General features: G+C 33.7%; 1 protein-coding gene and 1 non-coding gene across 5 annotated transcripts; both read right to left on the bottom strand.

Moving 5' to 3' along the window:
• Window positions 1-3,888: 3,888 nt before the first annotated feature.
• Window positions 3,889-7,995, bottom strand: LOC100259663 (uncharacterized). Its single transcript, XR_009467734.1, has 2 exons — window positions 7,886-7,995; window positions 3,889-4,349 (listed from the first exon to the last, which is right to left on the bottom strand). It is a non-coding gene; the product is annotated as an uncharacterized LOC100259663 (transcript).
• A 1,349-nt stretch (window positions 7,996-9,344) lies between these two features.
• Window positions 9,345-19,068, bottom strand: LOC100264846 (protein SEMI-ROLLED LEAF 2). Of its 4 annotated transcripts, none has more exons than XM_002282073.4 (20): window positions 18,384-19,068; window positions 17,624-17,761; window positions 16,848-16,922; window positions 16,583-16,698; window positions 16,142-16,256; window positions 15,452-15,580; window positions 15,221-15,268; window positions 14,426-14,628; window positions 14,119-14,315; window positions 13,234-13,517; window positions 12,618-12,767; window positions 12,026-12,433; window positions 11,764-11,913; window positions 11,395-11,473; window positions 11,182-11,306; window positions 10,898-11,089; window positions 10,648-10,788; window positions 10,304-10,441; window positions 9,734-9,940; window positions 9,345-9,652 (listed from the first exon to the last, which is right to left on the bottom strand). In XM_002282073.4, exons 2-20 carry the CDS (start codon window positions 17,756-17,758, stop codon window positions 9,536-9,538), a joined length of 3,009 nt encoding a protein of 1,002 aa, XP_002282109.1. In that variant the 5' UTR covers window positions 17,759-17,761; window positions 18,384-19,068; the 3' UTR covers window positions 9,345-9,535. The 4 variants fall into 4 exon arrangements, with proteins under 4 accessions (XP_002282109.1, XP_010659702.1, XP_019080749.1 ...); XM_010661400.3 differs by lacking the exon at window positions 18,384-19,068 and adding an exon at window positions 17,967-18,080; XM_019225204.2 differs by lacking the exons at window positions 16,583-16,698; window positions 18,384-19,068 and having other exon boundaries at window positions 17,624-17,740.
• Between the last annotated feature and the right edge of the window lie 1,476 nt (window positions 19,069-20,544).

Genomic DNA, 20,544 nt, shown 5'->3' with positions numbered 1-20,544 from the left:
AATTTTATAAAGCGACTTTTACTCGTTGGGTCTGTGTAGCCAATGTTTTCAAAACATTTTTTGAGAATAATTTTGAAAAATAAATATTAATTATTTTTTTAAAACAAACTTTTGTTTGAAATCTTAAATAAAAAAAATAATGTTCTTAGATTATTATTATCTATAAATAAATTATACATTTATATATAATTCAAAAGTTTCTAAAATATTTTATATTTTTCAATTATTGCTCTAAAAACTCTTGAACAAATAGCTCAAAACATCTCAAAATCATTGTAAAAAAACAACCTATTTTAAGAAATAATTCTAAAAACAAATGTTTTCTATGAAATATTCATCAAATATATTTCAAAATCAGAAAACCGATTTCAAGAACAATTATCAAATAGGGTTATCACACGGGACCTAGGGTTTGTTTAAGACAACATTTTTGCTATTTGATATTTTGGCTAAAAGTTTAAGCTTAATCCAAAGTAATAGCTTTCAAAAGATAATATTTTGTGGTATGAAATTTTCATTAGATATGAAATATCTTCGTGAATAATTCAAAACAAAATTTTTGGGCCTTCATTTGGATATATTTCTTATTCTATGTTTTTAAAAATAGAAACTTTTAAATAAAAATGTAAAAAATCTTGTACAAAAAGCATAGAGTTGTCTTATATCCTTAAAAATTATTTTAAAAAATTATAAAATTAGAGGTAGAAATATTTTTTTAATTCCTTAATTTTTTTAAAAACATTACATTTTTAACCCTAACTCTAAACTAATATAAATTTTTAACAATTTTTGTATTTTATGTATAAGTTACTACTATTTTTTATATTTAAAAACAAAAAAATACTAAATATATTGAAACAGACACTTAGGGTTTGCTTAACAATTCTTTTCCAGAACAGTTTTCTATTATCTATAATGAAAAAACAAAAAAAAATGTTTGACAGCTATAAACTATTTTTTATTGTTAAGAACAGAAAAATAGTGTTTTCAGAAAACAACTTTGAATTGTTTTTTGTTATTTTCAATTTTTTTTCTAAGAGTTATTTAAATAAGTAATTATATAAGCATGTAAAATGATTAAAAATAAAACATTGAATATAAAATTTATTTTTAAAATATATTCAAAAATATTAAAAATATGTGAAAAATATTTCAGGTTCTCAAACAAACTTTTTTTTCACAAAACATCAAAGAACAATTTTCAAAAACTGTTTTTCAGAATTATTTTTTAAAATAATTACCTAATAGGCCTTAATTTTTTGTTTTGTTTTAGTTGAAAACTAAAGTAGAAACCAAAAAATTATTATTTTTAAAGAGTAGTATTGGTGTTACAAAAGCTTCCCTGAATATGAAAATAGAACTTCTACCAAAAAAAGTGTCATATTATTGATTTTCTCCTAAATGAAAATGGAATTGCAAAAAGGATTTCATTAAAAATCCTGCAACCCTACCTTAATTATTGCCATACTGTTATGCATCTTCCTACTCTCATTCTATGATTAGCAACTCATTCTTTTCTCCATTATCATATGATAAATTTTTCTAGATATTTTCTTTAGGGTAACCTTTGGCACTTTACTTTAGCCAAAAGTAGAAATTAAAGCTTTGGTCATAATTTCAAACAAACAGTTTTTTATTGATAAAGTTTCATGGTACTTCTTGGATAAGTTGTCTATGGGGAAACAACCTTGTTATTTCCTTTAAGGTCAACCTCCTTTTAATTTAAAAAAGAATTTTTAGCTTCCCACACATTGGATTCCAAGAAAATAGTAAGAAAATAAAAAATAAAAACTAAAAATTTAAAAAAAAATATTTTTTCATATTTAATTTATCATAGAATATATATAAAAAAATAATTATACATTTTTAAATTATTTGATATATATATAGTTAAACGGATTTGAAAATGTATAAAAACAATTTATTAATTTTAAATCTATTTTTATTTTTATTTTTACTTTTTCTTTTCTTTAATTTTTTTTCTCTATCTTCTCCTAGAATTTTCAATTAAAATTTTAAAAATCAAACAAAAACCAAATCAAGTTTTAATAATAAGAAACCCCTTAAAAAGTATTAGAAAAAGAAAAAATATCTAGAAAAATATTTTTTTTTTATGTTTTCATATTATGAAGAAGGTAAAGAAAAAAGAAGGAAAAAGATGCATTCTTAATAAGTTTGATCTCTTTCCCTCAAATATTTCATGCAAAATTAAATAAAAGAATTTTTTTTCAATTTTTTATTTTTTTTATTTCCTTTAAATTTTTCAAAAATCAAACATATCCTAAATAGGTATTTCGAAAAATTCAATTTATTATTATCTTAATAACCCCCCCCCCCCCCAGAAAAGAAAAAAAAAATCTAACAGCTACATTTTTGGAATTTAATTTTAGGCCTGGTATAAAAAGAAAAAGAAAAAAAAGAAGACATTTATGTATTCATTTCTTTAAAATAAAGAAAATAAAAATAGATTTTATATACTTTTTCCGTTACATAAAAATTAAATAATTTAAAAACATATTGGATTTTCTTCATGGACACTAAAAATAGGAAAATCATTATTCATAACAAAATCTTCCTTTTCTTGCTATTTTTGAATAACCAAACAAGACCCAAAAGGAAAGTTGAAAACACTAGAAGAGAGTTTAGGGTTTTTGGTGAATGATAATGGAAACAGGCAAGTGGGTGGGGGTGTTGAGTTGAATTGTACATATGGGGGGCCCTTTGCACCTTCGAGGACTTATCCAAATGTTTTGGAAAGTGTTTATAGTCCCACCAAACCTGGATTTTTGATAAGGTGCATAGCCCACCACCCCTTTCAACCTGTGTGATCATCACCCTTGCGTCCTCTTTTCTCTTACAAGTCCTATTTGTCTCTTCCACCAAACAGTAAACCCTAATAACCAGAGGTGTTACTGAAAAATCTGAATCTAATCAAAACTGAACCAAATTGATCGAATGTCTTTTTGGTTTGCATACCCTATTTTAGACACTTTGGATTTTATACCAAATTAACAAAAAATAGTTGGCTTTCTAACCAAACCGAATAATCTGACTGGCTTAATTGGTTAGTACTCATGAACCGAACCCAACCCAACCAATTGGTTTTCTCTAGAGATTTTGTCACTGACTGGATTAGTTCGATTAGGCTTTAGAGCTAGAAAATGAATCAGTAATCGATCAAGCCATACACAGCCCTCCTAATAGCAACCCCATATTCCCCAATTCAAAAACCCTAACACCAGCATCATTTCCCTAATACAAACCCTAACAACATTTCCTGAGCTGACCCAGAACCCAAAATTTTAGATACAGGGCAGGAGAGGTTGAAGATGGCATGTTTGGTGGGCAGATTTTAGCACTTGTAGTGGATTGAGTACCTTGGATTCTCTTGGTTGCTGCTAAACTTCTGGGCCTAGCTATTCCAAACATGGGACAAGCTTAGTCAAAATTTTCAAAGCCCATACTTCCAACTTTATCAAAATCCATCCCAAGATATATTTCTTCAGACACCTGTAATTGCTTATCAGAACTAATAGACTAGATCCATCTGCTTTAGTAGTTTCTATGACATGAGATGGAGGATGGTGATGGGATGCACAGAAAGCTTATTTGGGGTTGCAGCTATGTTTAGGGTTAGCATCAAACTCGGTCTAATCCTATGATTTTGCTGGCATTTCAACTGATCATGTGAAAAAATAAGCTAACTCATCCTGTAATTGCTCACAGGCATACAGATGATATTGTATGGAGGACGGTAAAAGGATGAGCTGAAAACTAATTTAGGGTTGCAGCCTTGTTTAGGATTAGTTTTGAAACTTGTTCAAGCATATGACGCTTTATAGAAAGACCGGGGAACCCTAATCTGGAATTAGCTAAAAGCTATACCACTAGCATGGAAATCTTCTGTAGCATTTCAATTAATCATGACGGCAAAACACAACAGAAAAAGGGTTTACTGGATATAATGGCCTCGGTCTTACAAGTTTCAGAATCAGAAAAAACTTATTTCTCAATAGCCAGTGATTAACCAAGTATGCTCATTTGCATCTTAGAATAGATCTTGAGGAACCCAAGCTGACCAAATTGCTAAAGGAGAAGACATTGACAGAATCAAAACGGATACGGGGGAGCTACTCATCCACAACAACACTAATTTGATCTTTCTCCAGCATATCATAAAATGTCCTGAGCTTTTTCTGCTCATTCCAGTGATGCATCTTCCACAAGCCACCAGCAAGCAAGCCAAGTGTGGCCCCGATACAGATCTCCTTCACAACACTTGGACCTTTCAAGGTGGCATGTGCAATCTTATGAGCAGCCATTTTGCTTATCTAGTTATAAACCAATTCCTGCACATAGAAAGGGAATGTTATGAATAATTATGACAAGAAAATTAGTTCAAGAATACCTAAAACGGCACTTCTATTCCACCAAAACCCTGCCTTTATGAAGGTCATTGCTATCTATATCAACTATGAGTATAATCACATTTTCTCCAAAAACTGTAAAACCAAAATACCAAGCCCAAGTATGTTGTAGTGGCACTTCTCGATGAGTGTATCTCAGGATGGTTTAAATCATGAGAACTTGACAACATGTTTAAAGTGGATCGGCTTAAAATGTCGAAGAATAAATGAGAGCTTTTTGTTTTTGATTCAAACCAATTTGGTCTTGAGTAGTTCTCAAATTCCCCAAAACTTAAGTTCATCTTATCACCTTTCTAATAGTTATCCAATTTTCTTTATGCAATTAATTGTAATCTAGTGCACAGTTCTAAACATACAACTTGTCCATTGAGCTTGACACTTGCACTACAAAGATACCATGTTCTATTTTGAAGCCTGCATCCATCAAATACTTGATAAAAAGAGGGAAGAAAACATCAAGGAATTGAAAGGCAAACTACCCAGCTACAGCAATTTCAGGTTAACAAACATATGAATGAAAGAGTACGCGGAATCAAGAGAAGAAATGGGGCTATTTCATTTAAAGCTACCATGTTTATTAGAGAACACAAACCCAATCAAATTGGAAAGCATTTCTCCAAGGCTCAAGAACACAAGTGAAAACACAACCAAAGTACAGAATGGATCCCAAAAATTTGAAGTTCTAATTTTGCAAAGAAAGTTTTTAAGGGCAAAGGCATATAAGACAAGATGTTTTGTGCTTGTGAGGCAAGCATAAGCCTTTTGGCTAATTAATAAATATTTAAAAATAATTTGACATATACAAAAATAATGAATTAAATAAACTTTTACTAAAATGATATTAAATAAATTACAAAATTTTTTTAGTACATTAAAGAACAAATATTTAATTACATAATTTTTTTTTTCTATTTGGAAAAATAATAACTAAATTGGGATAATGGAATTGAAATTCTTTAGGTCCCTTTGTTAATGAATAATTTCAAAATTAAATACTGATATGTAATAAATTTTATTAAGATCAACACAAATATCCAACACTAAAACAAATATCTAGTGAAAGATAAATTAATAAATTTTATTTACTTTGGAAATTTTGCCACATAAAAAGGAAAAAATAGGCTAAGAAACCTTGTCCTGTAAAAAAGAAAAATAAATGTTAAGAAAAACGGTAGGGTGAGAATCTATTTAGGAAGGAAAATAGACAATAAAAATAAAAGGAAAAAAGTAAAAATAGAAAAAATAAAATAAAAAAGGAGGGTGGGAGACGAGATAAAAGTTAAAATAAAGGAGAGGGGAAAGAAAGTTACGGGAGAGAGGGGATGAGAGAAGACTTAGCAGGCATGATGGAGCACAACAAGACGGAGAGGGCGAGAAGTTACCGACACTAGAACAAAGGTGAGAAGCTGTCGACATTGTTGAGAGTGGCCAGAGATGGTGGTGGTGACAGCAACACTGGCAATAGACAAGAGGGAGAGGGAGAGAAGCTACCAACACTAGAACGAAGGTGAGAAGCCATTGACATTGTTAAGAATGGCCAGAGATGGTGGTGGTGACAGCAACACTGGCAATAGTGAGGTATTGCAGTGACAGCAAGACCAAGGGTTAAGGTTTTTTTTAATGTCTCTTTGATTTCACCTTCTGTGGGATCTTTGGGGTTAAAGATAGTTTTTTTTTCCTTTTATTTTTTCCAAGCCACCTCAGCAAGGAGAATCTTCAGCTTACACCTCATGCAACAGTGTGCAAAAGGCACACCAAAAGCATGTCTGAGATGAGCTTCAACCCCAAAGGCATACACCTTTTGGGAGTCTTGCAATTTTTCTAACACCTCAGTGCACACCTTGAAGCATGCCTCAGAAATGCTTTTGAAAACTTTGTTTGAAAATAATTTTCAGTCCATCCAAGTCATAACAAATAAGCATTTTAGCACCAACAGGCTTCTAAATCATTTTTAGGAGTGGTTCTATAAATAAAAACATTAGAGCCATATTTCTAGACGATACAGGTTAGATATCATCCCAGAAATGATATATAAATGCAAGGGAAATTACATTATCATCCTCACAGGACTCTGGCAATATTAATGCCAACAAACTCAAGCTGCACTCTTGATACACAAGAAAAATGCCATACACACTGCAGCACTTACAGAAGCGCCACCATCAAGAAACCTCTTCGCACCCCATTATGCAGAAACAGTTACCCAAACTTTATTTTAGATACCCTAAACTATTGAATCAACTTCTGCCATTTATTGGGGATAGGAGGTTCCTCTACACATTCAAACCTAAGTATTGCTCCAAAAACCATTTTCTCACCAATCCGATCACATTTTTTCCGCTAAATACACATTCTATTGCAGTGTTCGAGAATCTTTTCATGGGGAATCCATAAAATATAGAAATATTTGATTATAAAGGATGAAATAACACCCGTATTTGGAAAAACAACTTCAATATATTGAAAATTGCATATATATACATATATAACCTTGTTTTGACATTTTTACCTTTTAACTCTTCATCCAAAAAGTGATTGATGTGTGAAATAGGGATTAAAAAAAATTTGAAGGGTAGTTTTTTCCAAAAGAGACTATATTTCATGTTTTTAAAAGATGGAGGACATTCTTACAAATTTGCATTTTTCAATCTTCCTTTTAATCAAATAACCCTAAAATATTAGGTGTATCATCAAATTTAAATTCACAAAATTCAAGCAAATTCCTCCAACCCACAAATATTTCATCTTGCTATAGTTTACAATAAACATAGAATCTGTAAAATGCATTGTAAATTCCCAGCCCACCAATTCTAGTGCAGAATTCAAGAATTTCTACATGGAATCCATAAAATGTAAAGGGTATTATCAAACTCAAATTCCCAAAATTCAATCAAATTATTCAAACCCACAAATTCAATTCCGTCTTGCTATAGCATGATAGAGAATTTATTGTAAGTCCCTCAATATACAAACCGCGCCCCCAACCCAATAAGGGAAAAAAATTGAACTTGAATGACTATTTTGGAGGGTTTCCCCCCAAAATTCAACCAAATCATTCGAACCACCGCGAATTCAATTCCATCTTGCCTATACTAGGGAATTTACTGTAAATCCCTCAATATGCAACCAACCCCGACCAGGAAAAAAAATAAATTCAGACTTTCGATGGCTATTTTGGACGGCTCTTATTATTTTTTCTTTTTTCTTTTTTGTAATTGGAAGTAGGGAATTAACGGGAATAACAACAGATTCATCAGAAATAATCCAAAATTTTTACTAAAAAATAAATTTAAAAAAAAAAACAAAAAAAACCCAACAATATTCATAATATCAACCACAAGAAAAATATCTCGATAACTAGAAATAGCAGATCATCAAGCTAGATCTATCAGATCTACAAGTAAATAAATAAATAAAAATTAAAAATAAATATATACAGAGACAGAAAAAGAGAGAACCTGGAAATGGCGAACGAGTGGAACTGAGAGACGTCAACCACTAGGTTCGCTTTTGTAGCCTGTTTGAGTTCCGTTGCGATTGGGCTGGCATTTGCATTTGGGCCGTATATGGGCTGGATTTGCCCAGGGCTATAACACATATTTTGGCCCATGTTCCATTTTCGTGCCACTTTTGCTTACTAAAAAAGCCCTTATTTTGCTATTAAGAGGCTTAGTGCTGCTTGGTCCGACACTAAAATTTTATAAAAATACGGGTGTTTGGGCTCAAGCCTACTAACGCATATTTGGGCCCATATTCCATTTTCGTGCCACTTTTACTTACTAAAAAAACTTATTTTGTTCTTAGGAGGCTTATGGTCAGTTTCGCCATGTTTTCTATGCTTGTTTTTAAAAACTGTTTTTAAATTAAAAATAAAAAATAATTTTCTAAAATTTTATAAAAATATGGATGTTGGGCTCGGGCCTACTAACACATATTTGGGCCCACATTCCATTCTCTAGAGATAAAATTTACAAAAAAAAATAAATAATTATGTGTAAAAAAAAAAATAGTTATTATAAACTAATTTTTATCCATAAATTTTTTATGTTAATAGGTTTATTATTTGAGTTTCAAATCATTTTTAAAAATTACTAAATTGTTAACGAATCTAATGCATTAGGTCTTGTTTAATTTGAATTTTATTTGTCTAGTAAAAGAAATGAAAAAATATAATTCTAAAGAGATTTATAGAATCGATCCAAATCCATTTTTGTTTTTAAATTTATAGTATTAATTAGATCATTATTTGAGCTTCAACCTATTTTTAGAAATTACTAGACTAATTAATGGATTCAACACATTGAGTTTTATTTGCTTTTGAGTTTATTTATCATTAAAAAAATCAGGAAAATATGGTTTTATGTATAAGAGAAATAATACTCATTTTATATCGATTTTGTCCATAAATTTTTATATTAATTGAACCACTATTTGAATTTTAAATGATTAGACTAGTTAATAAATGCAACGCATTAAATCCTATTTAACAAGCCTAATTGTCTAACTTTTATAAGAATAACTTTTTCAAACAGTAATACTATTTTTAACCTACTTTAAAATCACTCACAAACCCTTACAATACACACATCAATGGCTCATAGTTTAACCACCTTAGGACAAGAAGCCCATTAAATTTCTTGGCATTTTCCTAGAATTTGAGAATTTATGTAAATCTATCTTCAATAGAATTTGTAAAATCTTTTCCCCTCAACATTTTCAACTCTCATCCTCCCATGAAACTAGGTTTTGCTGCAAAAGTTGCAAGGACTTGTAATCTGCAATACAATGAGGAAGCAGATACCCAAATGCTAGGTGCCATGCCAAAGAACAATCAAGAAACCCAGAAAAATTTTCCAGGCTTTTCTGAGTCAGAAGAAAAGAGGAGAAAAAACCCACACAACAGAAGAGAGTGAGAGATTCATAACCAAACACTCAGACTAGATCGAAGTACGAGGAGAATAATGCATAGAATGATACAACATACTGAAAACATCTTAGTTCTGAGTGTAAAATCATACATTGAGCTAAGTAAGAACTCTAATCAGTACCCATCACTTTACAGAGTTAGACACAACAGGGAGAGATGGCATAGCTTCTCCTCCTTTTCTTTAACAGCCAGCTGCTCGGAGGAAATTGTCGAATGGGCTCGCAGGAGGCAGCCTCATTGCCAGCCATGGATCCAACGATAACTTGCCACCAGGAACAGACCTGCCATCACTTGTGATCTGCATAAACCAGAGCTATGTTAGAGCATGATATACATTATGGGTCTGAATCCTGACCCTGAAATGGATTTAAGTTCTCACGTTTGTGATTGCTGAGCACCCGTCTGCAGGGAATGTTGGAAACGGTTTGTCAGGTCCGATGGTGTAACCATTTTCATGGGTCAACCAACTGGAGAGCTTCCTCCTGGTGCCACTGCCAAGAGCTTCACACTGGCTAGCCATGGCGCTGTATGGGAGGGGTGAAGTCGAGACAGATGTTCCAGCCACTTGACCAGCTACCTCAAGCGCCTGAGAACAAATCCGTTTGTAAACATTAGGAAGAATTTGCATCACTCAATCTCAAATGTCATTTTGGATGGGGGTTTTTATTCTCCAAACCCCATATCAATGGATGCTTGCATGTAAGTAGATAGTCGGGAAAGATCCACTGCACAAGCACACATATTTTTGTTGTGCCCTTTGTTTGGGAAAACCTTTGTGATCAAGTCAGCCATCAGAGCTTATAATCTTAAACTCCAGATCCCCTCAGGTCCATAGTAAAGAAAGCTTTCAAATAAAAGTAAAAAGGTGACTAGGGGGATTCACTAAATTCATATACAAATGTGCATGTTTTTGATAAGAGAGAGAGAGAGAGAGAAAGAGAGAGATTACCGATTCAAGCAGCTGCCCAATGCTAATCACGTGCGACAGAGAAGGGGATGCAGGCATTTTGGGAATGAAGCGGGAGAGGTCTACAACAGATGATTCGCTAATCAGGTCTTCCTCAACTAATGAATTTGGTGGAAAATCCTGCAACAAAAGTGACAATCATAATCATAAAATCTTATTTCAATTATTATCATGACTCTTCCTTCGTATAGATTGAATCCTAATTGGAAAGGTGGCTGGTGGCTGGTTTGTGAAAGAGCACACCCAAAAATTGAGCTTTATGAGAAATTATCTCCAAATTAATGCAATTTCAAAAAACAATAGATAATGATCACAAGAGAGCATACCCCATCAAAAGAAAGTGATTCCTTGGGAAGTGAAACCGTTTGAATGTGTTCTAGGCCGAATATTGATTGTGGACCAAACAATAATGCATCATCAGGAGTGAATGTTTCAGACAGTTGCTTAGCCAGTTCATCTGCATCCAACTTAACAAGCAGAAAAAGATGAATTTAGATCCAAAACTATCATGTATTAGGTAGTTATGTAGGTGTCACCCCACCCACACACCCACTCACCCACAATGAAATGGCGTACCTCAGTAATGCTAGATAGACTCTGAATTAAGATGTCCATTATGACCTTGTCGGACTCATAGATTTTGTTTCGTAACTCCAAAAGCAATGACATTGCAACTTGATTATCAGTGACAGATCCATAATCTCTCACATTTGCTTGAGGCTTTACACATACTTGAAGGTCATCGTTAATGGCCACAAAAGGATCAACCTGATGTTAAGAATACATTCCTCAGAAAAAAAAAAATGAATGTCAATAGAAAATCAGGCATTTTGGTTGGCAGCACACAGAGTAAAACTCACATCATATGGAACTAAGGTCTTCATCAAATCATTAAGGTCGGGAATCTGATAAATCTTCGCCACAAACATCAACATCCCAGTTGACAGCACAAGGATTGATCTCTGGCATGCCGGAGACAGCGTCCCTGCCAAAGAAGCAGAAAAGTTTGAATTGTGCATCCTCAACATTCTCCAAATTATGAAAGGCTGTTCAAGAAATTCAATAGCCCATACCATTGCTCGGGTCCAAGGATATATTCCTCAGAGATAGGGGAAGCTGGAAAAAGCGGACCACAAGGTTGTCATTGGGGTTCTGCAACATTACAGAGTTTGAGAGATTTCATGAGTAATGACAACAGCACAGCAATATATACATCTACATGTATCCATCCACAGAAAATTTTAGAAAACAAAAAATTAATAAAGAAAAAAAAGACTGCAAGGATTTTAAACACAAGTGATACAGGAAAATAGTTAACACCCTATGAGAATCAAACTGCTCCACTGGATCCTACATTGCATTTTAAGGTAGAAATCTATCATCGAGAACTTTAAAAGGAAAGAGAGATGGAGGGAGGGAGGGAGGAAGAAAAAATATGTTACCTTCAAGCGTGAAGAAATAAGCGTTAAGCTGAAAGAATGAGCTATAGCTTCAATATTTGAAGGCAAATTATCTGGAAGATTGGCTTGAATCCAAAAGGCAGACAGGAGCTGAGCTATTTGGTCCTCACTAACCTTCAGAATATATGGTTCCTGTGCCAATCAATGAATTATGCTTACTGTTTAATGTAGTGAAACTGATCATAATTACACAAATACATGAACATGCACACAACTCCTCAAGGAAATAACAAAAAATGCTTACGGACTCAGTCAAGCTGGTTGATCCAGCTGTCCGGTCAATAATAGAACTTAAGTTGTAAAAATTAGGGGAATTCTTGCGGGCCCGCCCATGTTTCCAGTCTTCTTCAGCAATTTCTTTTTCCTTAAGATCATCTTGAACATTATTCCCATGTTCTATTTTAGTGCCATCCTTCTCTTTACGGAGCTTCTCAAGTCGAGCAGTAATTGAAGCACATGCAGATGCAGTATTGGAATGCCATCTTCTTTGTTCATAAAGATAACCAGATCGCAAAGAAGCAACCGTTTGTCTAGGATGGTTAGAACTTGGTATGAGAAGAACAGAAAATATTTGGTGTGCTCCAAGACGTGCCTCAACATCTGGATGCAACATTACTTTCAAAAGTTGGACAAGAAGTGATTCTGGAAACACCTGCATTAAAATGTTTTTGAGAAACAAAAAGGTTATTGGGCTGGGAATAAAAGGAGCACATGCTAGTAATATCTAGTGACATTACAACAACAAATTTGCAGAGAGACCCAGAACATAAGAGAATGGCAGAACAATCCAAAAACTTGTTTTAAAAGATATCATAAGAATACCAAACTCCTCTTACCTGCTGTGAGCATGAAGAGACTGATGCTAGTGAAATCATATAAGCCAGGGTCAACAGAGATCCAATAGTTGCCCGGGCAACAACCCCACCACATGGCAAACTTTCCAAAGTTATTGCCATCATATCAAATAGTGGTCGTGCATCGCCAATCTAATATCAACCAGCACAAAAGTAATATAGATTACAAGCCCCATTAAAAGAAAAAATTTCAAGTAACACAAAGGTAACTAAGAGTGCGTTAGGCAGTAATTCTAGAAAGTGTTTTTGGCATTTCTAATACCTAAAAGATAAAAAATTTCAAATATAAAAAATACTAGAAACACTTCCTAAAATCACTACCAAATGGGCTCTAAGAGTACATTTGGCAGTGATTTTAGGAAGTGTTTTTAGTATTTTAATACTTGAAGGATGAAAATTTTCTAGTGTTTGAAAGTGTCTCTCTTGGAAGTGTTTTTAGAAGAATCACCTATCAAACATTTTTCCAAAAAGTATTATAAGTGATTTTTCAACCTTTTAAAAGTGTTTTTTAATTTTTGTTAAATGTCTGATTTCTTCAAAAACACCTTTTAGTCTAGAAGTGCTTTTTAAAAACAATGCTAAACAGACTCTAACTTACCCCCCTGGCAATTTCTAGCAGGCAATCTTCAATTGAGTTTTGGAGAGAGATATTCAAGTCCGATTCTTGCTGTCCTGCTGATTCAACAGTGGCCTGGAGACTTTTTCTCAAGTGCCTGCACAGATCACTGACAAAGCCAATTTCTGCCAGTATGGCTCCTGATCTGACTTGATGAACCAAAGCAGTGGCAACTTGGATAACATAAGATTTGGTTTGGGGATCGTGTGCAACATTTTTGTGGTCTAGATGGCGTATCACAGCAGCTAAAATCATTTTCTGGTCCCCTGGAAACAGAAGCTGCATTAGCAGAAGTATCTAGATTTACTAGCCTTCTAGTCTTTTAGAATTTGGCAACTACATTTGGAAATTGTAACCGGAAGAGATGTGGCTCAAAACCTGTTTGCAGTATGTGAATTGATCATAGAAGCTATAAAGCGTCAGGTTGAAGACATTTGACCCAAATGCATCTAGATGCAGGGGAAAAAAAGACATACAACAAGTTTTAAAACATATAAACTATATGTATCACAAAATATTAAATCCATTGAATCAAATTTAGATTCATTTTATCCATTCTATTTTACTGACACTCCTTCCTTCCATGTGGATATGCATGCGTTTTTCTATAAATCTACATTCAAACATTGGATTATTCTCAATGGGCATGTCATTACCTCTTGCATTTTTGCGTCAAACAAAAGTGCTCAAATTGAAATACCAATGTATATGCTGAAAAATACTTTGACATATCCTAGTTAAACAAATAAAATGTTCAGCTATCGGACAAATAATAAATGACACAACTAAATCAGTAAATTTTTTTACTGGTAAAAGATATTAGGTATAAACTGCCTGAGAGGAGGTGGAAAGAGAGATTATATTTACCCATACTCTCCACAAAGTAGGACATATCAGAGAGAACCACCAAGGCCAAGCCCTGCCGAGGAACCCAGTGCCTCCCAGTGTCGAAGTAGACAAACATTGGATCCAATACCCGACGCATTGTTGTACTCTCTTTAGCCAATTCAACCATTCTTTGGATGCAAATTTGGGCCCATACTTTTGGTGTCTCAATCTCTTCTCTGCAGTGAGGAATTAACCAATATGTTCATCATGGTGGCAAGTTACAGAGTCTGAAATACGATAAACAAAACACCATTCTTTTTATTTGGGTTTTTGAGTTAGCTACTACCTTGTCAAAAGAGAAGGATCTTTCTTTTCAGTTTGTGGCCTGATCACCGGGCAGCTAGGGCTAATTTCACTACCAACACCGGCACCACCTCTCCCTTCACATCTAACTACTTCATCCACCCAGTTATGATGTGGCTCACCTCTTTCATCATCTTCTCCATTATGTGTATCTCGCTCGTAGTTATCTAAAGTAACATGCACAATCTGCAGTTTGGATTCATAGTTAAATCAAATATATAATTGCATATGGTTCATGATCAAAAGTAGGACAAAGAACAGTTAATGAAAAACCAACAATAATAAATAGACATTGAAACATAAACATCAAAAACACTAAACGAGTTTGAAGAGAGCCTGACTGGTTTGACTGCAATTCAAGCACTCTTCAGTGATTAGAACTTATATCACCACTAAAAGGATTAGAGAAGAATAAACACCACATTAAAGGTATACAAACTCCCCCATGGTTCGCATCATTGGCTGGTGAATGGATCATTCTTACTGAATTTTTTCACAGTGCAAATATCTTGCCAAATAGGGCAAATCTTTTAGTTCCCTTGATAACATTTCTTGATGCCAGTTAAACAGACAACTGTTTAGAATAAGGCCACCCAAAATTTCAATATATGATTCCATTTCAACTTCTTTCAAATGATTATGGTAATGTTTCCCTGTTCTAATCCGACATGAGTTAGAATATGACATAGACTCCATATTTGAACCACCATAATTTCCCAACAGGTTTAACAGATCAATAAGAAACTGACAGTAATTATAAAAGGGTAAAAGGACTAACTTCATCAAAATCAGAGAAAATGAGTGAAAACTCTGCCATGAACCACACCTGCAAAGGCAGAAATCTTTCAAATAAACCAGGATGCATTTCTAGAAATAAAAAATTTAACATCCATTAAAATGCAAAACTAATAAAAAAAGACTGTCAAAGATGCAGTAGCACTAACTATTCTATAAAATTGAATATATTGACTATATACATTGAGAAATTTATAGAAGTTAAGCAAACTACCATGGCTGAAAGGCACTGCAGGCTTGATGCCTTCAAGGTACTTGTTTGTTGTTCGTCCCCAGCCTCACGAGCCAGCATACATACTTTACGAACAAAATTTTCAATGTTATGTGTATAAGTGCTGTCTGCCTGTTCATAAATCAGTTCAGAACAATAGTCAATAACAGAATTTATGCCAGTTCTTCATGAAAGTAATGAAGTTTACAGTTAAAGAGCAACATATGCAAAGTAACACTGAAATGACCCGCTCCCTCCCATGCAGATATTCTGCTTTGGGCCCAAGGCTTGCACAACATTAAAACATATCTACACAGCTAAGTGTAACCCACTACATATTAAAGGGTCAGAGGCTTCTCTCTTAGCGAATATGGGATCTCACAAACACATTAACGGAATACAAGTAACATCCCCCTATAAGCATGGAAATCAAAACCCTTGAGCATCTATCATGTTTGGGAAAAACAAGATTCTTTTGTAAGAAACATTTCATTGAATTATAAAAAAGAAAGGGTACAGGAAGGATAAGCTGCCCTTTATAGCAAAGACAGCATTGTACAAACCAAATGAGATTTTGCATCTCTAAATGGTCTAACCCTGCAATCAAGCTACTAAGGCTTTTCCTGAAAAGCCATCTGTTTGTGCACTTTGCATCATAATCCAAGCATTATGTATTGGAGCATCACAATTCACCTGGCAATAAATGAACCTAGTTAAGGTCTGGCATCCGAGGATCCTCATAGCATCTTTCTTAGGCTTATCCAAGAGTTCACTGACCACATTCAACAGACTGACAGCAAAATATGCCCTACAAAACACAGGAAAATAAATACATAATTCATTAATGCATTAAATGTGAATTATGATCCTGCAGTTCTTTACATTGAGACAAAGGATTTCGTGGTAATCAAATGCTCAACTTAAAGGGGAAATTTTTTTGTGAAAGCACAGAATTTTCTACCAAAAACAAGATCATGGATGGTAATTTGAGTTCCATTGCATGTCGCAGGAAGGACAGGGTTAGTCTCATTGGTAGATTAAGGGATTTATTGCTTAACCAAAATTCATTGACTAAAACACTAGAATGAAGAAAGAAAATTTTAAAAAATGATACACAACAAAACTAGCTCTTACATTTGGTCCTTGCACATGCAAAGCAACTTATTATAAGCCTCCGTAACGATAGCAATGAACTTGATGTGCTCGCATCGCAGTTCTTTGTAGCACCTTTCTTCAAGATATTTTGCTATCTATGGAAAAGAGATTGTCCCAACAGAAACTCAGCCGTGCATACACTATTTTTCAGGTTTAAACCCAATATTTAGGATTTATGTTCTGATCTAAACCCAATTTTAATTGTTAAACAGACATAAGAAGGAGCTCATAAGACAGGCATTACCTTTGGGATTCGGAAAGGATTCTTAGCAGCATATTCACATAACTTCACAATTTTCCGTTCATTTGGGGGGCCATCCTGCAATTTAAAATTCATTATTCTAGGTACTGCTAAGAACAGGAGAAACACTGATTAAACCAGTAAGGCCACAATCATACAGAATAAGAAGCTGCACCACAAGGAAACAAGACGCTTACTGTCATATAGCACTCGGTAATAATTGGTTACCCATGAAACCTCACACCACTCATTCAGCTTTGCCCAAATTAAGTTGTGCAGTGCAAGATTCCAAAAGGGATCATACTCCATAAACTAAAGTCTAAAAGTTTCTTTAAAAAGAGCATAGCTCCATGCGCTAGGTTTAACAGGTACTAAACATTAGTTTTGAACTTGTTCCCTCTTTAACCAAGCATAAATAAAAAGTTGATTAAAATGCATTTAATGTTTAAAATCTTAATAGCTAGTGATCGTTGAACCTATGCTACAGATGGCCATGCCAAGGGATATTTTTTTTAGAATCTATGCTACAATAGCCTTGCGAGGGGATTTTTTTCCCCTGTTAAGGACCACATCATGGCATAACAAGTTAGAGAGACTGGCTTCTTCTATCGTATGATCTAGTGTGCCCTCTGTCACTCACCATTTATATTTTTTTGATAAACAAATAGGTTTTACTCACAGAGACATTCTTGCCTGAAACTCTAATAGAGAAATAAACATCACATCTGACAGTACATGATCAAATACTAGATATTAATTGATTAACTGTAAGTGCTCACAATGGATTTGGGGAAGATCTCTGCAAGCAGTTTCTTGTATCGCTTGACCGGTTGTCTAGATCTTGACCTCAATGCAGGGCAGCACACACACATGCTTCCACATGCTGGAAAGATCCTTCTAGAAATGAAACCCATTTCCTGAAAATGGTCAAAGCAAAGGAAAAGGACAATGAAGCAACACTATAATCTTACACCAAAATGACCAAAGCAAGAACCAGTAAGCCCACAAATGGATTACACTATACCCAGAAATGCACCAAAAATACCCAGAAACCAAAAGGAAGTGTATAAAGAGAAAAATGACCAACATAGAAGAAACAAAAACAAACTTAAAAGGCCTAACCTTTTTCCTCAATTAAATTCCAGACAGAACAGACAAGTACTACATACGCACCCAGAAACTGCATCTAAAAATAACCTCTTTTCTGCAAATACCTAGAACCCAAAATGAACTATAGAGTGGGAGATCACCAACCCAGAAGAAAACAACGCCCGCCCCCAACCCCCCCAGTGCTAGAAACAAACAAAAGAGAAACACCCAACACGAACATTACACAGCTGAGAAATTACACCAACAGTTCAAAAGAGAAAAAGACCCACAAGCACCCGAAACTAGAATGACACGTACACTCAAAAAATTACCAACCCAGAACAAAAAACCAAAAACCCACATACAGAACCATCAAAAGATTAACAAATAAACAAGAACAAGACAAACCCAGAACACCCATTAAAGGGAACAAACAGGAATCAACCATACCTTGCCCTGAGGAGGCAGATCTGAGGGAGCAAACACTCCCAAAGGGTCTCCACCCTGTTACCGAGGTGTAAACTTTGAACAGCAAGTTTGAAGAGCGAGTGGAAAATGAGAGAAAATCAAAGAAAGAAACAATAAAGAAGGCAGAAAATAGCGCGTGGTTTGAGACAAATTAAAGGAGACATGAGAGAGAAGGATGAGGAACTGTGTCACGTGATTGTAGCCAGTCTTTCCTGAAAAAAGTGGCCAGCTTTGTGTCAGAACTTGGAAGAATAAATAAATTATAGAAAACTTTCAAACTTTTTTGGTGTTTGGAGAAAGAGAATATAATTATTTTCTAGATTTGGGGGGTGTTGGGGGGAGGGGGAGAGGAATTTGATTTGAAACCCTTTTCCATGACTTTGAATCCAATGAACAGAAACGAAATTATGGGATTTGCATAGTTCTTAGGTGGAAATGATTCATCTTCCATATTAATTTCTTGCAAACTCAGTATCATATGATACAAATTTTCTATATGATTATGAAAAATCTACGGATCTACTTTGTAAAAATAGTTTTAATTATTAAGGATTTCTTTACAACAAAAAATAGAAACATCGCATTAACCTTCTTAGAACAATAAATGACTATTTATTAAATTTAGACATTCAATTCGAAATAATATTTATAATTTTTTTCAAAAAAAAAAAAGATATTTGGTTTCTTAAAAATCAATTCCAATGATATAAAAAATATTTTGCTTAAATGTGATACTACAGCTATACTTTTGTGCAGGGGTCATTTAATGCATTAGCTTATAAATGTACAAGATAGAAACTGTAATGTTCTGTTTGGTTGGTGTGAAAATTTCATTACTATAATCATGCATTAGCTTTTTTTTTTTTTGTTTTCGATCATATTTTCCATGCCTTGTTTATTCATTTACAGGATATCAACACATACACTATAATACCAAAAATTGTGATTTGTCAAATTAGATACAAAAATAATGACCCCTAATTTATGAATGATTATGTGATTCATCACTTTCTTCACGTGTATCACAAACATTTATTACGTCAAATAATGTCATTCCAATTGAGATGGATTCCACTTTCCATACATTAATAAAGTAGACATGAAATTCAATTTTCATGGGTGTTGTCCCATAAAATGGCCCATGGCAATCCCCCACAAAAAATAAAAAAATAAAAAATGAAAAATAAAAAAAAGCCTAGAGAAATCAAGTGGGTCAACTTTGAATTTAGTGCCCAACAACTCCAATGCCTTGTGGTTTTGCATAGCACTCATTGAGTTTGTTTACAAGAGAGTAGGCAAAAGGATTGGCCTTGATGTTGAAATTAAGGGCTCTACACATTTCTTGTTTGACCAATAGCTTTCATTTGGTGGTTAACTTCTTTTTGGCAATGATAAGAGTTTTTTTGTATGATTTTTTTTAACTATTAAAATTTTTTATTCATGGTAAAATATTAGTTTATTTTCTTGATCTGGGTGCTGATTGTAAAATTATATTTATTAAAATTTAATGAAGAAACACAAATTACAATTGATGAATATTGGGACAAGGTTTTATATAATTTTTTTTTATCAAATTATGAAATTACAATCGATTTTTAATACGAATCTTTATTATAACTCACGCTAAACTTTCAATCCAATTTCCCGAAAGATTATAATGATAAGCAATAATAATAATGATAATATCAAACATCAACTTGCACGTTAAGCGAGTCTTTGAATTTAAATTGATTTGTTGATTGACTTCACCTTAATCATTCTCATGCAAATAATCAACTTGCAAGTGAAGCTAAATCATAATAATCCAATTATTTATTGATTTGATATTGGGAATGGTGAGCAATCAAGTTGTTGGTTAGACCAACAATGAAGTTTCTCAATGAATAAACCATGATTACTAAGATGGTTGCCTTCTTTTATTACAACATCAATGGTACTCGATAAGATTAGTACCTTACTACATGGCTTTAAAAAGGTTTTTGTTTTGTTTTTCTTTAATAGTGCAATAGAGGGTCTTATTGGAAAGATTTCTAACCTTTTCTTTTAATAGTAAAATAAGTAGAAGTAGAGGTAGGGTTTCGTTAGGATGACTTATGTTTTACTTCAATTGGGAGCTTCGAAAGTCACAAATTTTAAAGGATAA

This window comes from Vitis vinifera, chromosome 14, assembly GCF_030704535.1.
Source record: "Vitis vinifera cultivar Pinot Noir 40024 chromosome 14, ASM3070453v1".
NCBI classification, from domain to species: domain Eukaryota; kingdom Viridiplantae; phylum Streptophyta; class Magnoliopsida; order Vitales; family Vitaceae; genus Vitis; species Vitis vinifera.
The sequence above is the reverse complement of the archived record's forward strand: the minus strand, read 5'-3'. Positions and strand labels throughout refer to the sequence as shown.